At 38.9% G+C, this 19,802-nt stretch overlaps 1 protein-coding gene, 1 long non-coding RNA gene and 3 other non-coding genes across 6 annotated transcripts; all 5 read right to left on the bottom strand.

Moving 5' to 3' along the window:
* Nucleotides 1-1,832: 1,832 nt before the first annotated feature.
* On the bottom strand, nt 1,833-13,176 carry LOC135476113 (large ribosomal subunit protein uL13-like). 2 transcript variants are annotated; one of them, XM_064756026.1, is made up of 7 exons: nt 13,127-13,176; nt 10,451-10,523; nt 8,504-8,569; nt 8,037-8,138; nt 3,453-3,598; nt 2,734-2,856; nt 1,833-1,969 (listed from the first exon to the last, which is right to left on the bottom strand). In XM_064756026.1, exons 1-7 carry the CDS (start codon nt 13,142-13,144, stop codon nt 1,886-1,888), a joined length of 612 nt encoding a protein of 203 aa, XP_064612096.1. In that variant the 5' UTR covers nt 13,145-13,176; the 3' UTR covers nt 1,833-1,885. The 2 variants fall into 2 exon arrangements, with proteins under 2 accessions (XP_064612096.1, XP_064612087.1); XM_064756017.1 differs by lacking the exon at nt 13,127-13,176 and adding an exon at nt 12,368-12,412.
* On the bottom strand, nt 2,052-2,131 carry LOC135462227 (small nucleolar RNA Z195/SNORD33/SNORD32 family). Its single transcript, XR_010443446.1, has one exon. It is a non-coding gene; the product is annotated as a small nucleolar RNA Z195/SNORD33/SNORD32 family (small nucleolar RNA).
* LOC135462234 (small nucleolar RNA Z195/SNORD33/SNORD32 family) lies at nt 10,600-10,679 on the bottom strand. Its single transcript, XR_010443453.1, has one exon. It is a non-coding gene; the product is annotated as a small nucleolar RNA Z195/SNORD33/SNORD32 family (small nucleolar RNA).
* LOC135462228 (small nucleolar RNA Z195/SNORD33/SNORD32 family) lies at nt 11,958-12,040 on the bottom strand. The gene has a single exon (XR_010443447.1). It is a non-coding gene; the product is annotated as a small nucleolar RNA Z195/SNORD33/SNORD32 family (small nucleolar RNA).
* Nucleotides 13,177-15,040: 1,864 nt separating the features above from the next.
* Nucleotides 15,041-18,366, bottom strand: LOC135461668 (uncharacterized). Its single transcript, XR_010443378.1, has 3 exons — nt 18,028-18,366; nt 16,233-16,330; nt 15,041-15,736 (listed from the first exon to the last, which is right to left on the bottom strand). It is a non-coding gene; the product is annotated as an uncharacterized LOC135461668 (long non-coding RNA).
* Between the last annotated feature and the right edge of the window lie 1,436 nt (nt 18,367-19,802).

Here is a 19,802-nt window from a genome sequence, read left to right as displayed (position 1 = left end):
GCATTAACTGAACTTAGGCTAGATCTCATACATAGATTTTTAGCTAAATATAGTATGTATGCAGCACACTTCATCTCCTTTCTGTCCATCACCTGTAACAGGTAGGAAACCTTGGCAAGAAACACGTCAAATGAATAGAAAGAGTACAAATACAATACCAGTCTTTTCGGTATGGCAAATGGTTTTCAGAAGGAATTGTCGGTGGGAATACATGTCGTTGAACGGATATGTCAAACTCAACAGGTAGGCTATGAGTGAGTGAGTGCTTGGGGTTTAACGTCGTACTCAGCAATTTTTCAGTCATATGACGGCGAGGTAGGCTATGAAAACATCACCATGCAGAGGGGCCAACAGGTAGAGCCTTCTTATAAATCTGGATGTGTTGGCAGGGGGGGGGGGGTAAATATAAATATTTATGTCAATCACCATCTAATCATACACCCATTTCACAAAAGTCCCAATACCGCTACATTTTACATGGTATATCTCATGTCCTGATATTAACATGCACGCTGAATTCTCCATTTCGTAATGTAGGCTAGACCATGATCACTTTTTTTAATGTGTTAACCACAAAGGCTGTAACTTATGCTTGGCAGATTTCACAAGCAGCCCGAAGTAATAAGCGTAGGCTTACATCATTCCCCAGTCTTCAGTTATATCTGTATGTATACACTCGGTGGACTGGTCAAAAGAAAACAGTTGCTGCTAAGTTACCGTGTGACATCCAGTTTGAGGAGATGCCCAGGTCTGCCAGGAAGACATTACCCACTTTCGCAAAAAAAAAAAAAACAATTCCTCTGAATGCTTGCAGTTGAGAATATTGTGTACCGGTATTCATTCATTTCAAGTTACAACAGGTGGCATTTGTCATGAAACTTTCACTTGCTCCGTTGGTATAATATTGCAGTATTCAGGTCAGAAATTTTAGTTATAACATCGGCATTCTGTGGGCCATTTCATTTATTTTGCCCATAATATCAGCTGGTTTCCATATACATATGTAAAGCAACATCGTTAATCCAATGATCAAACCGCAATCATCCATGTTCCATTATTATATCGGCCCCTAACACACCGTGGGGGAGGAAGACGAGGTCGGCAGATCTACGAGAATCCTGCTGCGGTGGGGTGTGGATTTATTTGATGTGTATTTCACGCCCTACTCAAGAATATTTCACTTATACCATGGCAGCCAGCATTATGGCGTGAGAAAACCGGGCAAAGCCCATTGGAAACGCGTGGCCATCCGCCGATTGCTTGCAGACCTTCCCATGTACGGCCAGGGAGGAACATAGCATGAGCTGGACAGCATTGGTGGTAGGTTCCTGGGTCATTGAGCCGCGCTGGCGTGCTTATCACCTGGGCTCAGAGGCCCCACTGGGGTGTTGAATGTTCCCCTGTAAATAATGCCACATGATTTTTGACATAGGATAGCATACTTTGTAAAACACAGCCAGGAAAACGGCATGACAAGTGTTTTGGGCAGAGAGAGATTTTCATTGGGTTGATGTTCCGGCATCAATGTTTTTGTCTTGTTTTTCTGTACTTGTTTAACAAGCGTGTATACTTAAAATGACATCATGAGTTACCGTGTATAAGCTGTTGGGAAAAGCTGGCTTTATAGGTTAGGGTAGGCCTATACTTCAGCTGGCATTCCGATAGCACCCGCCGTGAGTGTTTCGCGGGAGATGTCTGTAATCTACCAGGTTACTTTCAGCGTCTCAATTAGCAAGTGTCTAGAACTGCACTCTCAGTGGTCTTATACACGTGAAAGCATGAAAAAGTAGACGGCTAAAAAAAGAGTGTAAATGAAACATAACACTTTGAGATTGCATGATTTTTTTTTCTTCATTCAGATTGTGTGAGTCTTTACAGGAAATGTTTAACTGTAACCATAGCCCTCGATAACTTTCTGGAACTCAGCGATTTTGGGCTGTGCATTCTCCTTTGCCTGTTGACGAAGGTGCTGAAAATAGAAAGTGAAAAACAAAACTCAACATTATCTGTACAAGAATGTGCGACAATAACATTCAATCTGAGCCATTTTGTCTGTCTCAGATGGTAGTGCATGCTGAGCTGTTTTCATGAACGATCAACTCGTGGTGGAAAACAAATCATCACTGACAGCTATTGGAAAGTATTATGGTTGGGCAAAACCAGCCAAACCCATGAAAATTGTACACTACAAAACAGGACTGAATCAATTTTAAGTGTGTATACACAAGTGTGTTTCAATAGAATAATGGTCACATGTTCACAGAAACTGAAGAGTTCAGCTAAGTGTCAATGCTTGTTGTTTTCCGCACATCAGCTAAATTCAAATTTTAAAGTGAAAGTATGTAACCAAAGTTATCTGAACTGTTTTCAATAATTTTTATTCCGGCTCATTCCCTACTCACACATTACAGTCACATTGCAACAGCTTATACATACTGATTCACCTAATTATGCTCAAGCAACTATAAACAGATTTTCTCTACATGTGAGATGCACACACTGAGGAGAAACTTAAATGTGTATTCCTTACTGGTGGAAGGCTTGTTAACTTTAAAATTCTCTTCAATTTCATAAATATGCAGACTTGACAAAATCATGTTCAGAAGAAAATCGTCAGCCTCGCACAAGATGGCTGGGTCTAGATTTGAACATGTGACCTCGAATGGTGAAGCTGTGAACTGCAACAGTCTGCATAACTATGTTAGCCAAGGTCATTATCATGCAACATCTTACCAGTTCCTGTTTCTTCCTTTCATAGAAACGCTTTGATTTCACCTTCCGTCTTTCTTCCAAAGTGCCAATTACTTTCTGGTATTTCCATCCCACCTCATGAGAAAGTCTGTTCAGAGTACAGTACTGTAACGGAAGCACCAGTAGCGTTTTATCTCGCTATAAGCTTCATCGTTGTAAGTCAGAAGTTACAAAGAGCAAGAAACTAGATCTGGTAGCAAGGCTACTGAAGAACTTGCATGTAGGAGACACATGCATGCAAAACTTCAGCTCAATACGACATAAATAACTGAAATCGTGAATTTTGTAATTTACAGTAATTAATATGCACACTGATGAGTTCTGACTTCAATGGTGACAACGTTAAGCTTTACTTAGTAGTTTAAAAACAAATGCAAAAAACACACTTAAAACACATACAAAAACAAGAGCTGAATTGTGTGCAGTTCCTGAAGCCTCTGATGTTAAACAAATAGCAATAAATGACCCCATTCTTGTGTATATCCTATGTGCATCCCATTCGCTGCCTATGTATTGATAAGTCACACAGGACAGCTATTTGCTTTATCATTTCTAATGTTAAGCCATCTGCCATGAAAATTCCCTTTAAACTCTAGAAATGTCATCTTAGCTGGCAAGGTGCAGTGCCATGGACACTGCTGTATTACAACGTACCCAGACAAATTCTGGGGTTGATTTTTCTATGGACTATCTATTTGTACCTTCCTGCAGGGATCGAGCCGGATAACTCTCAGGGCTGATGGTACCACAAGGCGCTTCTGTTTATCATAAGGTGCCGGGATTCCTTCAAACACCTTCAGTCTAGCCAACGCTTCCTTTCCTCTGAATAGTTTGTGTGGCACCATACCTAAATTACATTAATATAAATGTGACTGATTAGTGCACAATCCAGGGTGAAGAACAAAACTTTTACCAAAACCCTGCACAGGCTAATCTCATCTTTTCAATCCCATTACACCGGTCGATACCTTACTACAATGTTAAGTTTGCATGCCATGTTCAAGAATATTTCACTGCACTCTATTCTTCAACCTTTCAACTCTGTGTTTCCAATATTTTGAAACATTTTGAGAGAACTATGGGATGTAGATACTATACTTACAAACATATATATATATATATATATATATATATATATATATAGTTTTATATGAAGCTTGCATCTTTAGTAACACATACAGATCATAAGTACAACATACAATTCCTAAGCCTTTTCACAGGTGAAAGCACAAATTTCCGTAAAATTTATGGATGTTTTTAATTTGTATTTAGAGACAAAATGATTCTGGTTGGATTGGCAAATTTCAGGGCTTCTCAAAAAGTATAGGTTTATAACTATACACAGAATAATGCCCTCAGAATTGGCTTGAAAATAACACATTGCAAACATGCGAAAAGATTAAAGAATAACAGAACATTCTTGTTCTGTGATAACTTGACAGATGTGGGGTTTCAGGAGATTGATCATATCACGGTAACTGATCATATCACGGTAACTGATCATATCACGGTAATTGATCATATCACGGTAATTCAACCAATCCAAGTAAAAAGTTACAATTCATCACGGGTGAAATGATCACAACTCCAGTAGTGCACAACCAAAACGAACAAAACACCCCAGATGACGTTCTTGTCCCTTCCAGAAGGATTACAAGGTTATTTATTAAACCTGTACTTAACACTGTGGCATACAGTGTAAAACTATCTGCAAGGTAACAAAAATTCTGGATTTTCATAAAACAGGACTTTCGGCTACCCCTTCTGGGAATACATTGAAAAGGATGCCTACAGGTGTACACGTGCACATCTGTCAAGCCACAATTACACTTTTGTGCAGATTTTATTTATGTGATTGATGTTTTCAACATCACAAATATTCACATTAAACACATCTTGCGAATGTCGAATGGCTCAACTGAGAAAACAAATTAAACAAGTTCTGGTGAAGTAAAATGTTCACTACACTTGGACTGATTGATTGGCTGGATTTGAAAGCTGTACTATACAATGGTGGTTAGTGCCAAGGCCTCCCTGAACAGTGGATGCAGATAAATGTTGGAATCTGCCGATTCAGAGAGAATCCTGGTGACGGGAGTGTATTGGACAAGCATGTTGATCTACTTTCTAACATCCAGAACACTATGCTTAAGATGAAGTTGGCTGTTGCACAACTCACTGCTATTTTGTTGATTTGCAACAAAGCCCCAACTCCAATGAACTTTAACACGGTAGTTCCCATGGCAATAGATGCACTGACTAAAGAGTACGTCAGTATCTATACCCATGACATCCGGGCAACTGAGTTACTCTTCGGCAACAATTTGCCTCAGCAACTAAAAGAATCCAAGAAAGCATATCAGACTGGCTGTAATGCTAGATGCCAGGGTCAAAAAACATATCCCTGATGCCTCTTGGAAAATGAAATCAGATTACTAAGTCCCGTTACAAAGGAAGGGAAAAGGACCCTTTTTTTGGAGCAGCAATACCCCACCAAATGCAGATACAGAACAAGATATAGTGTCCACTGTTGGCTCGCGAGAAACAGTGCTACCTGATCTGGTAGTCATCTAATAGTGAAATGGTTTAATTGATCTATTAATTTGATTGGTGTTTTACACCGTACTCAAGAATATTTCACTTATACCACGGCAGCCAGCATTATGGTGGGTGGAAACCAGGCAGAGCCGGGAGGAAACCCATGACCATCTGCAGCTTGCTGGCAGACCTTCCCACGTCCAGCCGGAGTGGAAGCAAGCATGAGCTGGGCTTGAACTCACAGCGTGGTTTAATCAAAGTTGTTTTTGAAAGAAAGCCATCGTATCCACGATATGTGAACAACTGGAACCTTGGTGCTGTGTTTTAGTATTTGAGGATGCCATCACCCCTTAAAAGTTTGACTTTAAATCACTTAACGTTTAAAGTTACTGTTCTGTTATCTTTACATACTGCGCAAAGGTACCAGACTCCTTCAGTTATTTGATGTCAATGACATGGAGCTCACATAATCAAAGTTTGTGATCGTTGTTACATCTTTGGTGAAAATTAGCAAACCTGGTAGGCACCTTAAACCGACTGATTTAATGCGTTATGATTTGCTTTCTTCACTATTTGAAAAAGACTGGCCCGGATAGCACAGGTGGTAGAGCGTCCGCTTCGGGACCGGTATATCCAGGATCAATCCTTGATCGAGTCACACCTAAGACTTTAAAAGAGGAAGTTGTAACTTCCTCGCTTGACGTTCAGCATGAAGGGGATAGTGCAACGACTGGTTGACCCGTATCAGTATAATGGCTCGGGCGGGGCGGCTTACTTGCCTTCGGTAAGTTGTCTCAGTGAAGCAGCACTAAATAAAAGAGCGGTGGAAATCCGTCCTGCAACAAGGAGGCACATTACACGTACATGCACCCTATGGATTCCTTCGTCGTCATATGACTGAAAAATTGTTGAGTACGACGTTAAACCCTAAGCACTCACTCACTATTTGAAAAAGTATGCTGAAAGAAAAGGTATAGGGGGAGGTAACTCTTTGTTTCCTGCAACCACATCATCCAGAGATTGGTTGCAGTGTGAATAAAATTGTTACTCCAGCTGGCAGGAGTTGACGCAAATCTGTTTCATGCTCACAAGGCACAAGCAGCTTCTGTTTCTAAAGCTAAAAGTAGAAATACCCCAATAAACCTGATCCTGTTCAGTGCAAGGTGGTCATCTTTAACGACCTTCACTCATTTTATGATACGTTACTTGCAAAGGCCAATTTTGGAAGTCACTTACTGGACTGTGCTAGATAAAAATTTAATTATAATATTATAATGTCCCTTTAGCATTGACCTGTTTAAAGCCAGCCAGCCAGCCATCAAGTGATATAAAAAAAAATTCCTGGTGTTTTTACTAATACTTTGCTGTATTTCCTTAGTAATATCCATGTCTATATACAATACATGAATCACTATAAGCACACATTAAGTGGCCACTGGCTTCAAAACCTCACGTGGTTTCAAAGTGAAAAAAACCCTTGACAAGAGACTTACGTTGTAGATTCATTGTGATTCTACAGTGATAGGTCAGTCAGAGGAATTATGTGCCTCCTGAAAATATCCCCCCCAGTAATCCAATGTTTTCACTTGCTCAGCTCTACATACTGATGCAAAACTCACGAGCACAATCTCACGTAATTTTTCGGTTCCTGACATATGTTTAGGTAGAATCACAATCAAACTTACAGGTCAGTATTGTTTAAATTTTTGATTAAATGGTCACGATTACTTTGGGAGGAGATTATAATTGCACACCAAAGACCCTGTTCAGGCAATGTAACTTAAAGATCTTTAAGTGCCTCTAGATCCAGCTACAATTTCTCGATTGTAAGACCTATACATCGCCTCAGTGCATGTTTTGAGCTTTATATTTATTTATTTATTTGATTGGTGTTTTACGGCCTACTCAAGAATATTTCACTTATAAGATGGCGACCAGCATTATGGTGGGTGGAAACCGGGCAGAGCCCGGGGGAAACCCACAATCATCCGCAAGTTGCTGGCAAAGCAATGTAATGTAACACATTAAACCCTGTCATATTGCACATTATCTTATAACTTGTTCAACACAAATGTCCACCATTTAATACAGTACGACATGGGTAAAAACATATGTACATAAAATTTTCCAAAATTCTCATGAAAAACAGAAAACTGTTGACAGGGACCATCAAGAGGACACAAGTCATTCCAGACAGGAGTCTGACTAGTGGCATCAGATTTATAATTCCTATCATGATGATATCAACCAATGTAGGTAAGAAAAATAATCATCATCGCCACAGGATTCCAGCAGGACTGGGGGAAAAAGCTTCAAATTCAATTTCTATCTTGGGATTCTTGGCAGCCATTTGTTTCTACAATGTCAACGTCTGTGACTTTGCGAGCCCACCAACTCACTGAATGCATTCATGAGGAAGAGTGGTATTTTTAGAGACCCTGAACTTGCGTCTTCCAGCCACGAATCCCACTCCAATTTATCATAATTCTGAAATGTAATTCAGATAACACCCCAATCCGAACTCCACGTGCGCAAGTAGTCCCAAAAGTATCTGACAGTTCATGAAAATTCATTAGAACCCATTGGTTTCCTTTGTTAACTTTCCAAGGAGTAATTAAGACAAACAATAAGGAATAAGTATTCCCAAGAAACGAAGACCTAATAATTTGTGAAATTAAACATAGCCATTCTCGGGATATCTGTAGGTATCTTAGATATCTAACAGTTTGTCTGTAACTGAGATTTACCCTTGACAGCCTTGAAGAAGACTTTGCTGGGGGCACGGAAGTGGAAGGAGCCACGAGCTGGGTTTACATTACACCTCTTCCTCAGGTAGTTCAGGTACTTCACTGAAATGAATAGTTGCAGGTTTAGTACCAACCAGATCAACCCAACCTCTGCCTGCCCTACAGCTATAACAGCCTAATCTCAGCTTAATCATTTCCTTCATTATACATCAGAGTAGGTAAGGAAATGCTTTTCATCATATTTCCAGGCTTGGGTTCAATACTAAATTAAAATAGATCAAATTTCTTCCAATTTATCACAATCACATCAGCCCATGTATTAATTATGATTTGTAAATCAGAGGCTTTGCTTCAAGTATCAAATACTTAATGTCTATCTTAGTTTTTTTTTTTTTTTTGCTTGATTGTTTTAAGCCATACTCCAGTGACCAGCAGTGGAAGAACATTAGACATACAACCCAACTCACATTTGTTTCTGTAGAAGTTTCCAGAAATGTTGATGCCCTCACATCGCACAACAACAACTCTTTGTCCTGCAGAGAAACAAACAGCATCCTGAATCAAAATCCTAACAACAAAGAAGTCTAATCCAGTGAAAGTGCAAGTTACACACTTTAGACTTTAGGCTTTGAGAATATACATAATATACTCACTTTTAAACATCACATTTAAAGGCATTCAAATATTTGAATTCTATGGTAGCCTTTATGAGCCATACTGACAGTATCTAGGAACACCATCTTTTTTCCTGATAATCACGAGAAGGAAGGAATTTTTGGGAGCGTTATTTCAGTAATCTTTTACTCATGGGTGAAAAAAGTTATTACATGTACAACATTCAGTGTCATGAGAAAGTTGGAAAAACTTCCTGTGACATCCAGAGTTCCTAAAATCTGGTAATATGGTCCATAAAGCCCACCTTGGAATTCAAATGTTTGAAAGCCTTTAACTCTCTTCTCAAAAAAAAAAAATGCAAGTACATTTGTGCATAATTTTAAGTGATCTATCTTCGCGTTTTAGAGGTCTTTTCCTTTAAAGAATCCGACACACGTTATTTCTGCAATCCGAGAGGGCGATATGCATGTGCGATCCACGAGCAAACGTTGCATAAGAGAATCTTTGCGCTGCCTCATTTGCATGTTATCTTGTACAGCTGATAGTTTGGACCATATGATTCCCTCGACAACTTTCAGAAAATATAAGACCAGGAGGAGTCAAATGCAATTCATTTTTGTATTTAGCAGAACCAACTCAAAAATTCTGAGTTTGTTTAGACAGTTTGTCACTTTCATCCATTTTTGGAAAGTTAGTAGTAATAGTATATATGAGGAGGTAATTTCAACATTTGTCTAGAACTTGTGTTCTTTATTTAATCCAGAGAATTAGCTTACTAACATTAGAGCAGGCTTTCAGGCCACACATCAAGATTATTTTTAACTTCAGAATCTTTATTGAGGTGTACAGCAGTTGAAGCGGACAGCGTGTACACTTTTTTTAAACCATGGGGAAAGCCTTTGTTTCGTTTAAATTTGAGAAAGGGATTGTTCTAGTTAAGTTTTCACACATTGTTTTGGCCACCTGCAGTGCTGAGAAGTAATTTTATTCTATTTGCTCTGAGCTGCGAGGTGTCTTGTGAGTTGAATGCATGCTGTACCAAACTTCCTGTTGTTGTTGTTCAGCAAACTGTTCAAAATTTCCAGCTTAATAAGCTAAGGAATAATCACCTTGATATAAAGGTACACGGGTCATTTTGCCAGTAAGCTAAACTGGTTTATGTGCCACCCAAGATGGTCTGAAATCTGTGTCACTATATGTATCAACCATTACTGTCAATTAAGACATTAATTATAACAATTCAGAGAAAATTCTAGGCTTCTGATTGGTCACACCACTTTCGAAAAGTTACCACTTGGGCTGACCTAATGAGGAATACAGTCTCAAGTGGATGTATTTTCTGTACATAGTCACTGTCCCGGACCACAGTAAAGATTGCTGACAATGTAACAGGTGGAAAAACTTCTTGTAACTTTGTTTTGAAACAGTTAAATTGCACACCCTTACTAACGAAATCGAAAAATGACTATCTAGCAGTTCACATAAGGCAAGTATTTTCTCTCTGCTCAACTAAGCCAAACCTTGTGCTCTTCTTCGCGTGTGATTTGTGATGTCCATTATGACCTTCGTCTTTGCCAGCGTGAAATAACAGCATGCATTGACTAAAGTAACGGTACTTATCGAACTTGCCCTTAATGCTTTTCATTGTGAGAGAAATCTTGAAGATAAATATTTCCTCTTGTGATCTGAGCGCATGAAACTACTGATCTCCTCAGCAAAAGATAAAAAGGCCATATACGCACTCAACACACTGGTACAACTCGTAATGTATAAAAAATGAGGTAGGTACAGCTACTTACCTTGGAGGATGGTCTTGGCCACAACTGCAGCCAGACGACCCAACAGATGTCCTCTGCCGTCAATGATAATGGGCTGAAAATATTAACCACACTAGCATTATTTCAAGTAGTCTAGAAAAATCAGATGTTAAGTGTTCCAAATTATTTCTGTTATCTCAGATGGTAGTGCATGTTGAGCTGTTTTCATAACAGGTCAAATCTTGGTGGATAACAAATCATCACAGATAACTGGAGAAATAACTGACACTATTTTTCACAGGTATTTGAATTTAATGATACACAAGAATGTTTACCTCTACTGGACCAGAAGCCAGTTTTCACCTGAGGAAATCAGGTACTCGGACAGCCATGAGGAAACAATGCTGCTTGTTATACCAAGTACTAGAAAAAACGCACTGAAACCAGGCTACTGCTATCAAAGCCATTAGGAGTGACTTTCAGCAAGATGACCACAATAACCAACGTGTACTGGTCTGAATGAATGCCATTGTTATTGCCTGTTTAGTGAATGCCAGAAGACATTCAAACAATAATAAAAAAAAAAAAAGACTATGGAACAGCTGCAGACCCTGGGTGTTACAGATAGCAGAACTCTACATACATGTGGCAACACGCCTGGTCAACACTAATGGGAGTTAAATGCCTTACTTAAATATTTCACTTCATGCACGATCACCTAAAAAGCCGTTTTTACCTCAGAGGAAGTGTTGTGGACTGCTAAGTGCTTATTCAAAAACGCACATTCACCAAAACGCCTGCCAAAGAAACTGCTGCTACCCTAATTCTTTAAAATTTCGGTATTACCAGTGTTGAAAGTAGAATATTACATCTCTTTACCGGCCTTTTGGAACAGTAAAGATACGAGCATGTTGTTCATTAGATGATCTAACCATGTAAGAAAAAAGAAACTCAATATACTTGCTAGAATTACTTATACATTGGCTAAAATGAACGGACCAGGTGTCCCAAATTTCAGAGGAGATAGAGTAAATATGTGCGAGCTGTTGACACTGTACTTGGTTTATAGTCCTCATCTTTATGAAGCAATTTAACATTATATGATATAATTTAATGAGGAATTTGCGCATTTTGGAGCACTTCATTGTAACCATGTGTTTGACATGAATAAACATGGCGGTAGAGCGGATGACATGGAGGTGATCATTTGAGATACTGGCTATGAAGACAAAGACAACCATACAACAAGATAGAGCCAATGGTGCATTCTATCGGGTCAAGTGAGATGAACAGCAATGAAAGTTCATACACAGATTTCATCAATGTACATTCCTTTTTTAAACAGGTTGAAATAACTTCAAATTATACATTAATTAAAATAGTTTCTATGAAATGTGAATCCACAAACTGACAAAGCAGTTAAAAAAAACCTCAAAATAGAAACAAAATCAACTTTTTGATCCATTCACACTGAACATACATCTTGCTTTCAGTTTTTAGGACCTCTAACTTCCCTGGAGTAGGACTTGAAGTGTTCCAAATTATTTCAGTTATCTCAGATGGTAGTGCATGTTGAGCTGTTTTCATGAAAACAGGTCAAATCTTGGTGGATAACAAATCATCACAGAAAACTGAAGAAACCTTAGTCCAGGCTTATTTAATATTTATATATGTTACAACTTCTTTCATAGCATCTGGGTGTGAAATATCAAAATGTCACGTTGAGTTTTAATAAATAATTTCGATTTTGACATGTTGACACCATCAGATACAGTTATATGTTGGTAGCCTGTCAGAAATGTTGCCCACAGAACAAATCCAAGTGAATTTGTTCAGTAAATTAGAAATCTTCATACACTTTACATGTTGTAACAAACTCCTCACTTGGGATGATCAATATCTAGCACTTCCAGTAAGAAACTAGGGGAGCAATTTTTACAGGAGACATAGCTCGACAACCTGAATTAAGGGGAACTTTTGGTCACTCATCCAAACACGTTGACAGGACTGGGTCACATGACTAGGAGTACTGGAGGTGAAAATAAAGCAAATTTACCCAGGTGAGATACGCAATGAAAAATTTTGCATGGAAAATGAAAATATATCTTTCAGATAAGGAAATTCTTTCTGGCAAAGTAACCAGTATGCATGTAGCCTTCACATAGGATAGTTCCCATGTGCTTTAGTATTTTCAACTTGAGCACTCGACAAAAATCAGAATTCCCTCTAGTTAGCTCCATGTTACTTATTCCCTCCTCCTTCGCTCCTTGCGAGGGACTGGAATGCTTGAACTATACAAATCCGTTTAAAAGAGTTTATGGCTCCTCCCAAGCGAAATATTTCGCGAAGACACCCTTGCGGTGGGTATTTCTCAACCAATATCATAACAACGTTCTCTGCAGTTTCGTTTCAGTGATGAAAAGCCGAAAGAATGGTATCTGTTGTAATTCGACAACGTTAAATTCAACGAGGTCAATGCCAGAATATTTAAGAAGGAAGAAGATCACTCAGGTCACTGAATTATACTTGTTGTTGTTGTTGTAAAGAAAAGACGAGACAAAATATCAAGTTATAACTTAAAGTAACGCATGCCATCAGGAAAATCATCCTTACAATCAAAAGGCCTTTATTTGAATGACACATATAAATGTTTCATGTACACCAAACGGACCGTTACTGCTAACAAGAGCATTAAATGTATTGTGCTTCGCGAACTACCTTATTCTGGAAACCCATGTCGGTGAAAAAGGCAGGATCGCGGGTTGCACGTGGCTAAATCACGGTGGCCAACCGGAAGAAGCTAGCGCCGCTATGGGAGATAACTCTTACACAGTCAGACTGACGAGCATCATTCGTTGCGAGCCCCTTCATGACATGCTAGATATCACGTGTGTTGATTTGTTATGTTAAATAAATACAAATCATGTAGGCCTAATATGTCTGTATTAGTGGAAATCTAAATTGTTTCATTCAGGCAGTCTCAGTAGCAGAAGTTAGTCTCACTTTAGCCAGTGAGTTAGTTTTTTTTTTCAATCTAGTACTCCTTTACATTTTAAAGGATATTTGAATATTTTAATAAATGACAGGCCTGCTCTTACTTTTTCACTATGGTATGTGTTATATGATTAAATGTAAGAGGTATAAGGGACAAAAATAAGAGAACAGAAATGTTTCTATATTTGAAAAGTCAAAAAGCTATTTTTTTTCCTTCATGAAGTGCACAGCTCAGTATCCGAGGAAAAATTTGGATGAATGAATGGGGGGATCAGATAGAGTTTTCCCGTGGAAACAATGTGTCTAGGTGACTATCAGCCTTATTTCATAAACCTGTAAAAAATAATGAAGCAGGTGAAAGACTTAGAAGATCGATATACATTTCTTGAAAATGAGCAATGTGGTCATATATACACCTTAGCAAACATATATGCCCCAATCTCTTTAACTGAGAGAAAACTTTTTCCGTCTAGTAACTACCATTTTATTAAACATTTTTGATTGCTCCGATTTAATTCTTAGAGACGACTGTAATACACTGGTCAGTCCATACATTGATAGAAAAAGCTTATCTAACACTCAAGACCAGCTCAGCTTTGCATGACCTAATAAGGGAGTTAAGTGTAGTTGCTATAGAGAGGGAAAAATTCACACACTGTGTCATTTACACTGGCGGAAAAATAATAGCACTTAGTCAAGGACTGACTTTTGGCTTGTATCATTGTAACTTTCAAAATTTGTAAAAACTATATAAGAATGAAACCCAGTACAAAAAGTGATCATAAGTTGATATTCTGCTATTTCTACCTTAAAAATACATCAAGATCATCAATTTTTGGAAATTTAATAATACACCTTTCAACAACAATGTCCCAAGTTAAGGATATGTGGTCAGAATTAAAAGATACTCAGTATAACTGAGTTCCTATTCATTTATGAGAATAAATCAAAAATATAAGTAATGAATGTGGCAATTAAGCGTTGTAAGGAAATACCAGTTAAGAGGGGAAAATGAGCAAAACTTAGTGAAACAGGTTACAATTGATGAAAGGCAGTTGACCGACTCTACACAAACTGGCTTTGTTATAGAGAGATTTTTAGTTTAAAATGTGGGACTCCTGTTGGATTTATTAGATAGCTACGAAGATAGTGGATTTTCGCTTTTTATTGGCTTTGAAAAGGTGTTTGACTCTGAAGAATTTCAGTTTCTGCAGAGAGAGCCCCAAAGGCATTCAGTTTTAACATTTGCAAATGGATAAGGCTTTATTACAGTGGAACATCAAGTTGTGTTGTTAAATTCAAGCTTTCAAGCAATATGTATTGCTTATCCATTGTTAAGGACACTAGCTTCTACTGTCCCACGCCTTGGAATTAAATTTACCAAAGACTACAATCGAGTTCAGAAAGAAAATTTAGATTCAAATGTTAAAGGAGGAGAAAACTTAAATATCAAACAAATACCATTGAAAAGAGTATGCATTTCCTTGCAGGTGCATGCCATAAGAAATTCTAATATGTACCTCAAGGTGATAAATTTTAAATAAAGTCAGCGCCAAAATCCGCTTTGGGCGACTCCATTTTGCCTAAGAGCTAGCCCTGAAGTGTTCTGTGTTAGGAGGAAAATGGCCACAGACCCCCATTAGTTTTCCATAAGCGACAATGTTAACGTTTAGCGCTGTAGCTCAGTCCCAAACATTCCGAGGCCAATAAGCTTTGGTGCATACCTGGCCCAGCCTGTGAGAAAGAAGCTGTAAAAATCTTGACATAGGTTGACCGTCAAAATCTGGACCTTTCCATGCCGGCAGCTGGGAGGGGTGCCTAGCAACGCCAAGGGGACGTCACTCGCAGCCTCATCACCACCTGTCTCCTTGTGTCCTCTCGCCCAGAATTTCAAACTTTCACCATTAAAACTCATACCTGCCCAAAGCTTAGACAATTTCCATCATTTTGATACCAAGCATGCACCTGTACACCAAAAACGGCAGGCTGGCAGCAAAAAAAGACTTTACACCCTGAAATACACAGAACTACAATCGTCCCTACCGAAAAACGGAAGTTGTAATGGGGGTCTGTGTCCTATCACACCAGCCAACTTTTTTCAAAATCAATAATTTTTGCACCACATAATGCTTACTACCTCTAAACCTCACACATAAAGTTACAGCTTGATACATGCAAAAACTTTTGAGTAGGAGGAATTTAACTTGGGGTACCCCTATCTTGGAAATGTGTCTGTTTGTCCGTCCTCAAGCACAAAGTTCAAAGCTCTGTAGTGCACATACCGTTCAAAATATCTCAACCAGGTCAAATGTTTTGGAAAGCTGGTATGTATATCTGCAAGAAAAATGAAAAAATTCCAATTACAAAGTATTTTACATTTTCCATTGACAAACATTTAGAAAATTATGGATTTTCAAGTAGATTTTCTTGTTTACAGCAGTGTTAAGAAAATACTTAAAAGCCAAAAGTGTCAAAATATATATCAAAAGACAGGTAATTTATCTGACAATTCACTTACAAAATATAGGACATACCTTTTAGCAACTTTGTGCAAAATTTGACTTAAAGTGATACAGGTGGGTAGCAAAGCGGAGTTTCAAAATTCCAGAAAAGTACATTTTGATCACCATCAAAGTAAACATATGCATCCAAATTGATATAGAAATGCTCATAGGCACAGTTTCCATGGATAGGGCTAAAGAAAAGACTAGTATCCCTTTTACATAGTGATTCACATGATAAAACCCTTTAAAAGATCACCCACTACCCCCCCCCCCCACTACCCCCCTTTCCCGTCTCCCCCATGGCTGCCATTGGTTGGCTGGCTTACCTCAACTCACAGTGCAAAAGAATCCCACCACCTGTGTTGTTGCCTCAGACTAAATTAGTACTTTCCACATAACAAACACCAAAGTGTGACACTGGCATCTACAAGAGATAAGTAGAGGGGAGAAATATGAATTTGCCACTTACAAAAATAAAGCCACACAGTACATGCACATTGGTCATTCAGACAGTCAGCAAGGCAACCCTCCCAAGACATGTTGAAGGGACCCAAGAAGAGGGGAAAAGCTATACTTTTTAACCTGTAACAACACAGAAATCCTCAAATAATCAGTGAGAAATTACATCCGTAATCAGGTTCCACACTGGGTGTTCCTGGGTGGGCATGAGGAATGGACATTCAAACTGTCCGTACATATATGAGAAACCTGTGACGTTTCCCCGGTTGGGGGGGAGGGGGGGGGGCTGGAGGGGTATGTATCATGGTGTAGTACCGGACCAATGACGGGGATTCTAGGTCGGCCAAGGGAGTGGAAGACTGCATCCGAATGGTCAGGCCTTTGAGGAAGCTGAACGGCTAGTAGACCCCACTCACCTAGGTAGATCCCAGTTCAATATATGCATAAACCAGGCAAAGTTCACTGACGCCATGTTTGGGAGACAAGATCTAAAGAGGGAAACCAAGACGAAAGCTCAATAGGTATTAAACTAGGATGTGAAAGCCATATGTAGCTGTCTAATTTCTAACTTGTGTGTGAGGACATTGGAAACATAAAAAAATCCCAGTTGCCCAGGGAGGTGGATGCCACACTGGGCCAGATACTAAAACAAAAACTCCTTGAGATGTCGCAGGAACAGCGTACTATGTTCTGGTGGAGAAACAGACACCTGGTGGGGCAGAGACTCATTTTCACAAGGGCAATATTCCAACAGATCACACTTACATGTATGCTAGAAACTTGAAATTGATCATTTTTGTTCCAACGCCACACATACTGTGTGAGTGCACATGTAACTTGTCAGAGGAATGAATATACACATGCAATGAAAACTACATGCCTACAGTGGTTTATTTTTAAGTTTAAAGAGGAAAATTTACCTTGTCCACTTCAAGTCTATGCCCAAAACAGCAGACAGTGTTGCAGCAGAGATGCCTGTTTTTAATGTTTTGTGACCTGCAGGATGATTTGAAGCACATTTACCTAGTGTGTGGTGGCACACATGGGAGGAACCTGACTTGGTTTGTAAACTAAATGCACACTGGCCCTCTCTACTACTCTAGCCAAGTAAATTAATCTGCTGATGTGTTTTTATCCACCTGTGTGAGGCTGGGCCCTTATATGTGTGTGATGCACGGCCTTATTGACCATCCTTAATCACACCACCCTATCTATCAGCCACATACTCCAATTTCACTCGCAGCACTCAAATTTTGCATTATTTATCAAATGTCAGCCCCAAAAGAGACATTTTAAAAACCAGGAACAATGAAACGTTGTCTGTGTTTGTTCCAGTCTGTTTATACTCCTGTACTACCCTTGACCACAGAGCGTTTTAGCCGATTTTTAGACAAAATGGATATGTGGGGAAAATATAGAATTAAAAAGCTTTAAAACTGCTCAATCAAGTTCCATGTCAATGCAAACCACATCGCAGATGTACCCACCAAATATTATCAGGCTGCTGCGAAATCTGAGCACACAGTGACATATTACATGTTTTGGCACAAGTGGACAGATTAGGCCACAGACCCCCATTAGTTTTCCATAAGCGACAATGTTAACGTTTAGCGCTGTAGCTCAGTCCCAAACATTCCGAGGCCAATAAGCTTTGGTGCATACCTGGCCCAGCCTGTGAGAAAGAAGCTGTAAAAATCTTGACATAGGTTGACCGTCAAAATCTGGACCTTTCCATGCCGGCAGCTGGGAGGGGTGCCTAGCAACGCCAAGGGGACGTCACTCGCAGCCTCATCACCACCTGTCTCCTTGTGTCCTCTCGCCCAGAATTTCAAACTTTCACCATTAAAACTCATACCTGCCCAAAGCTTAGACAATTTCCATCATTTTGATACCAAGCATGCACCTGTACACCAAAAACGGCAGGCTGGCAGCAAAAAAAGACTTTACACCCTGAAATACACAGAACTACAATCGTCCCTACCGAAAAACGGAAGTTGTAATGGGGGTCTGTGTCCAAATTGTCGCCCGAAACTGCCGAAGTGCAGTTCGTACATTTCCGGTAGAACTCTTCTTCTCAGGAGGTAGCGAACAGTACAATTCATTTTCCGCCTGACAATTGGGAAACCGGAATGTTCCGAGTTTACACGAACAAGCCGGCAGTTTTAACGACTTTCATTGCCTGAGAGGCAACACACCCTCAGCATAAATTACAGGGTATTGAAGATGAAGGATGCGATGGACTCGGCGATTTATGCCAGCTTTGCCCTTTTCAGGCTTTACGTGTATGGCGAGGAAAAATCGCAAAATTATGCAACAGGAACCACCAGATAGAACAAAATGTGTTCTTTTCAGCCTATAGTGTAATTTTTTAAACTTTTCTTCTCCTTTAAGAAATTAAGGACACAGCTACACATATGGTCTGATGGGGGTTTAACTTTTTACGGGGAACATCCTTATTTCAAAGGCTTAGGGTATATCAAGATTAGTTTACCTGGCCAGCATGATTTGATTACAAAGTAAGTACTGCAAACAGGTTAACAGTAAACCATATAAATTTATATGGAATATGGGTAGAGATAAGGTTAAGGGAAGTGTTATGACTAATGACATTGCTTTTGGTGGACAAAATCAACAAGCTTTTATTTTAATGAACATAGCCTTTAAATTCGTTTGGCTCATTTTTTGTTCAAAGAACAGTATTTCGAAAATCATTCCATCATCTTGCTTCAATAAACTTGGGGCATTAAGTCTTATCCTGAAATACAACTATAATCCCCAAAAATCTAGCTAATAAAATTCCATAATTTTATTGTCATATTCTTGACTTCTGCTCAGAATTGTGTGACCAAATAAATATTTCTTCTCATTAAATTATCTGGATCAATGAGCAGATTTTAAAAGGTAGGAAGTCATTGTACAGTGATTCTTTTTGCAGGAATTCTTGTGAGAGATATTATAGATGAAACTGGGAATGTTAAACCTCCAGATGTTTTGGCAAAAGAATTTCAAATTCCTTTGGACTATGAAAATTATAAATTGTGGAAATCTCTAGAAACAGCTTTCACCAAAATCTGTCTCCATGATAAATTATCAGAAAATACAGATAGGCCAGAAGTGTTGGTTGACATCCCAAAAATAAATGATACTAGTTTAGATAGCTACTAGTATAAAATGAAAACAAAATTTTTCTACAAGCTCCTTGTCGATAAATCTTTGATCAAAGTTGATGTTAAGAATATACCCGAGAATCTTCTTGTTACTGATTTATTGTGGGCTCTGTCTTAACAAGGTTGGTGTAAGTAACAAAGTTCAGTCTATGCAGTTTAAACTGTTACATGGTTTTTATCCATGTAACAGTTATTTGTTTTCTTTAACAGTTTTGGAATACCCAACCTGTTTCTTGCTCCGCTAAAACACAATTTTGGAATTTTTTCTAA

The sequence above is a fragment of the Liolophura sinensis genome, chromosome 1, assembly GCF_032854445.1.
Source record: "Liolophura sinensis isolate JHLJ2023 chromosome 1, CUHK_Ljap_v2, whole genome shotgun sequence".
Lineage (NCBI taxonomy): Eukaryota > Metazoa > Mollusca > Polyplacophora > Chitonida > Chitonidae > Liolophura > Liolophura sinensis.
This window is presented reverse-complemented; position numbering and strand designations above follow the sequence as displayed.

What these genes read in the sequence shown, in the direction of transcription:
- LOC135476113 (XM_064756017.1), bottom strand. Translation starts at nt 12,397, where the DNA reads ATGAGTGACCAAAAGTTCCCCTTAATTCAG. An exon ending in AAAAGTTCCCCTTAATTCAG is followed by an intron (nt 10,524 to 12,367) that starts GTTGTCGAGCTA and finishes TAATATTTTCAG; the next exon opens with CCCATTATCATTGACGGCAG. An exon ending in GGCTCGATCCCTGCAGGAAG is followed by an intron (nt 2,857 to 3,452) that starts GTACAAATAGAT and finishes CTTCCGTTACAG; the next exon opens with TACTGTACTCTGAACAGACT.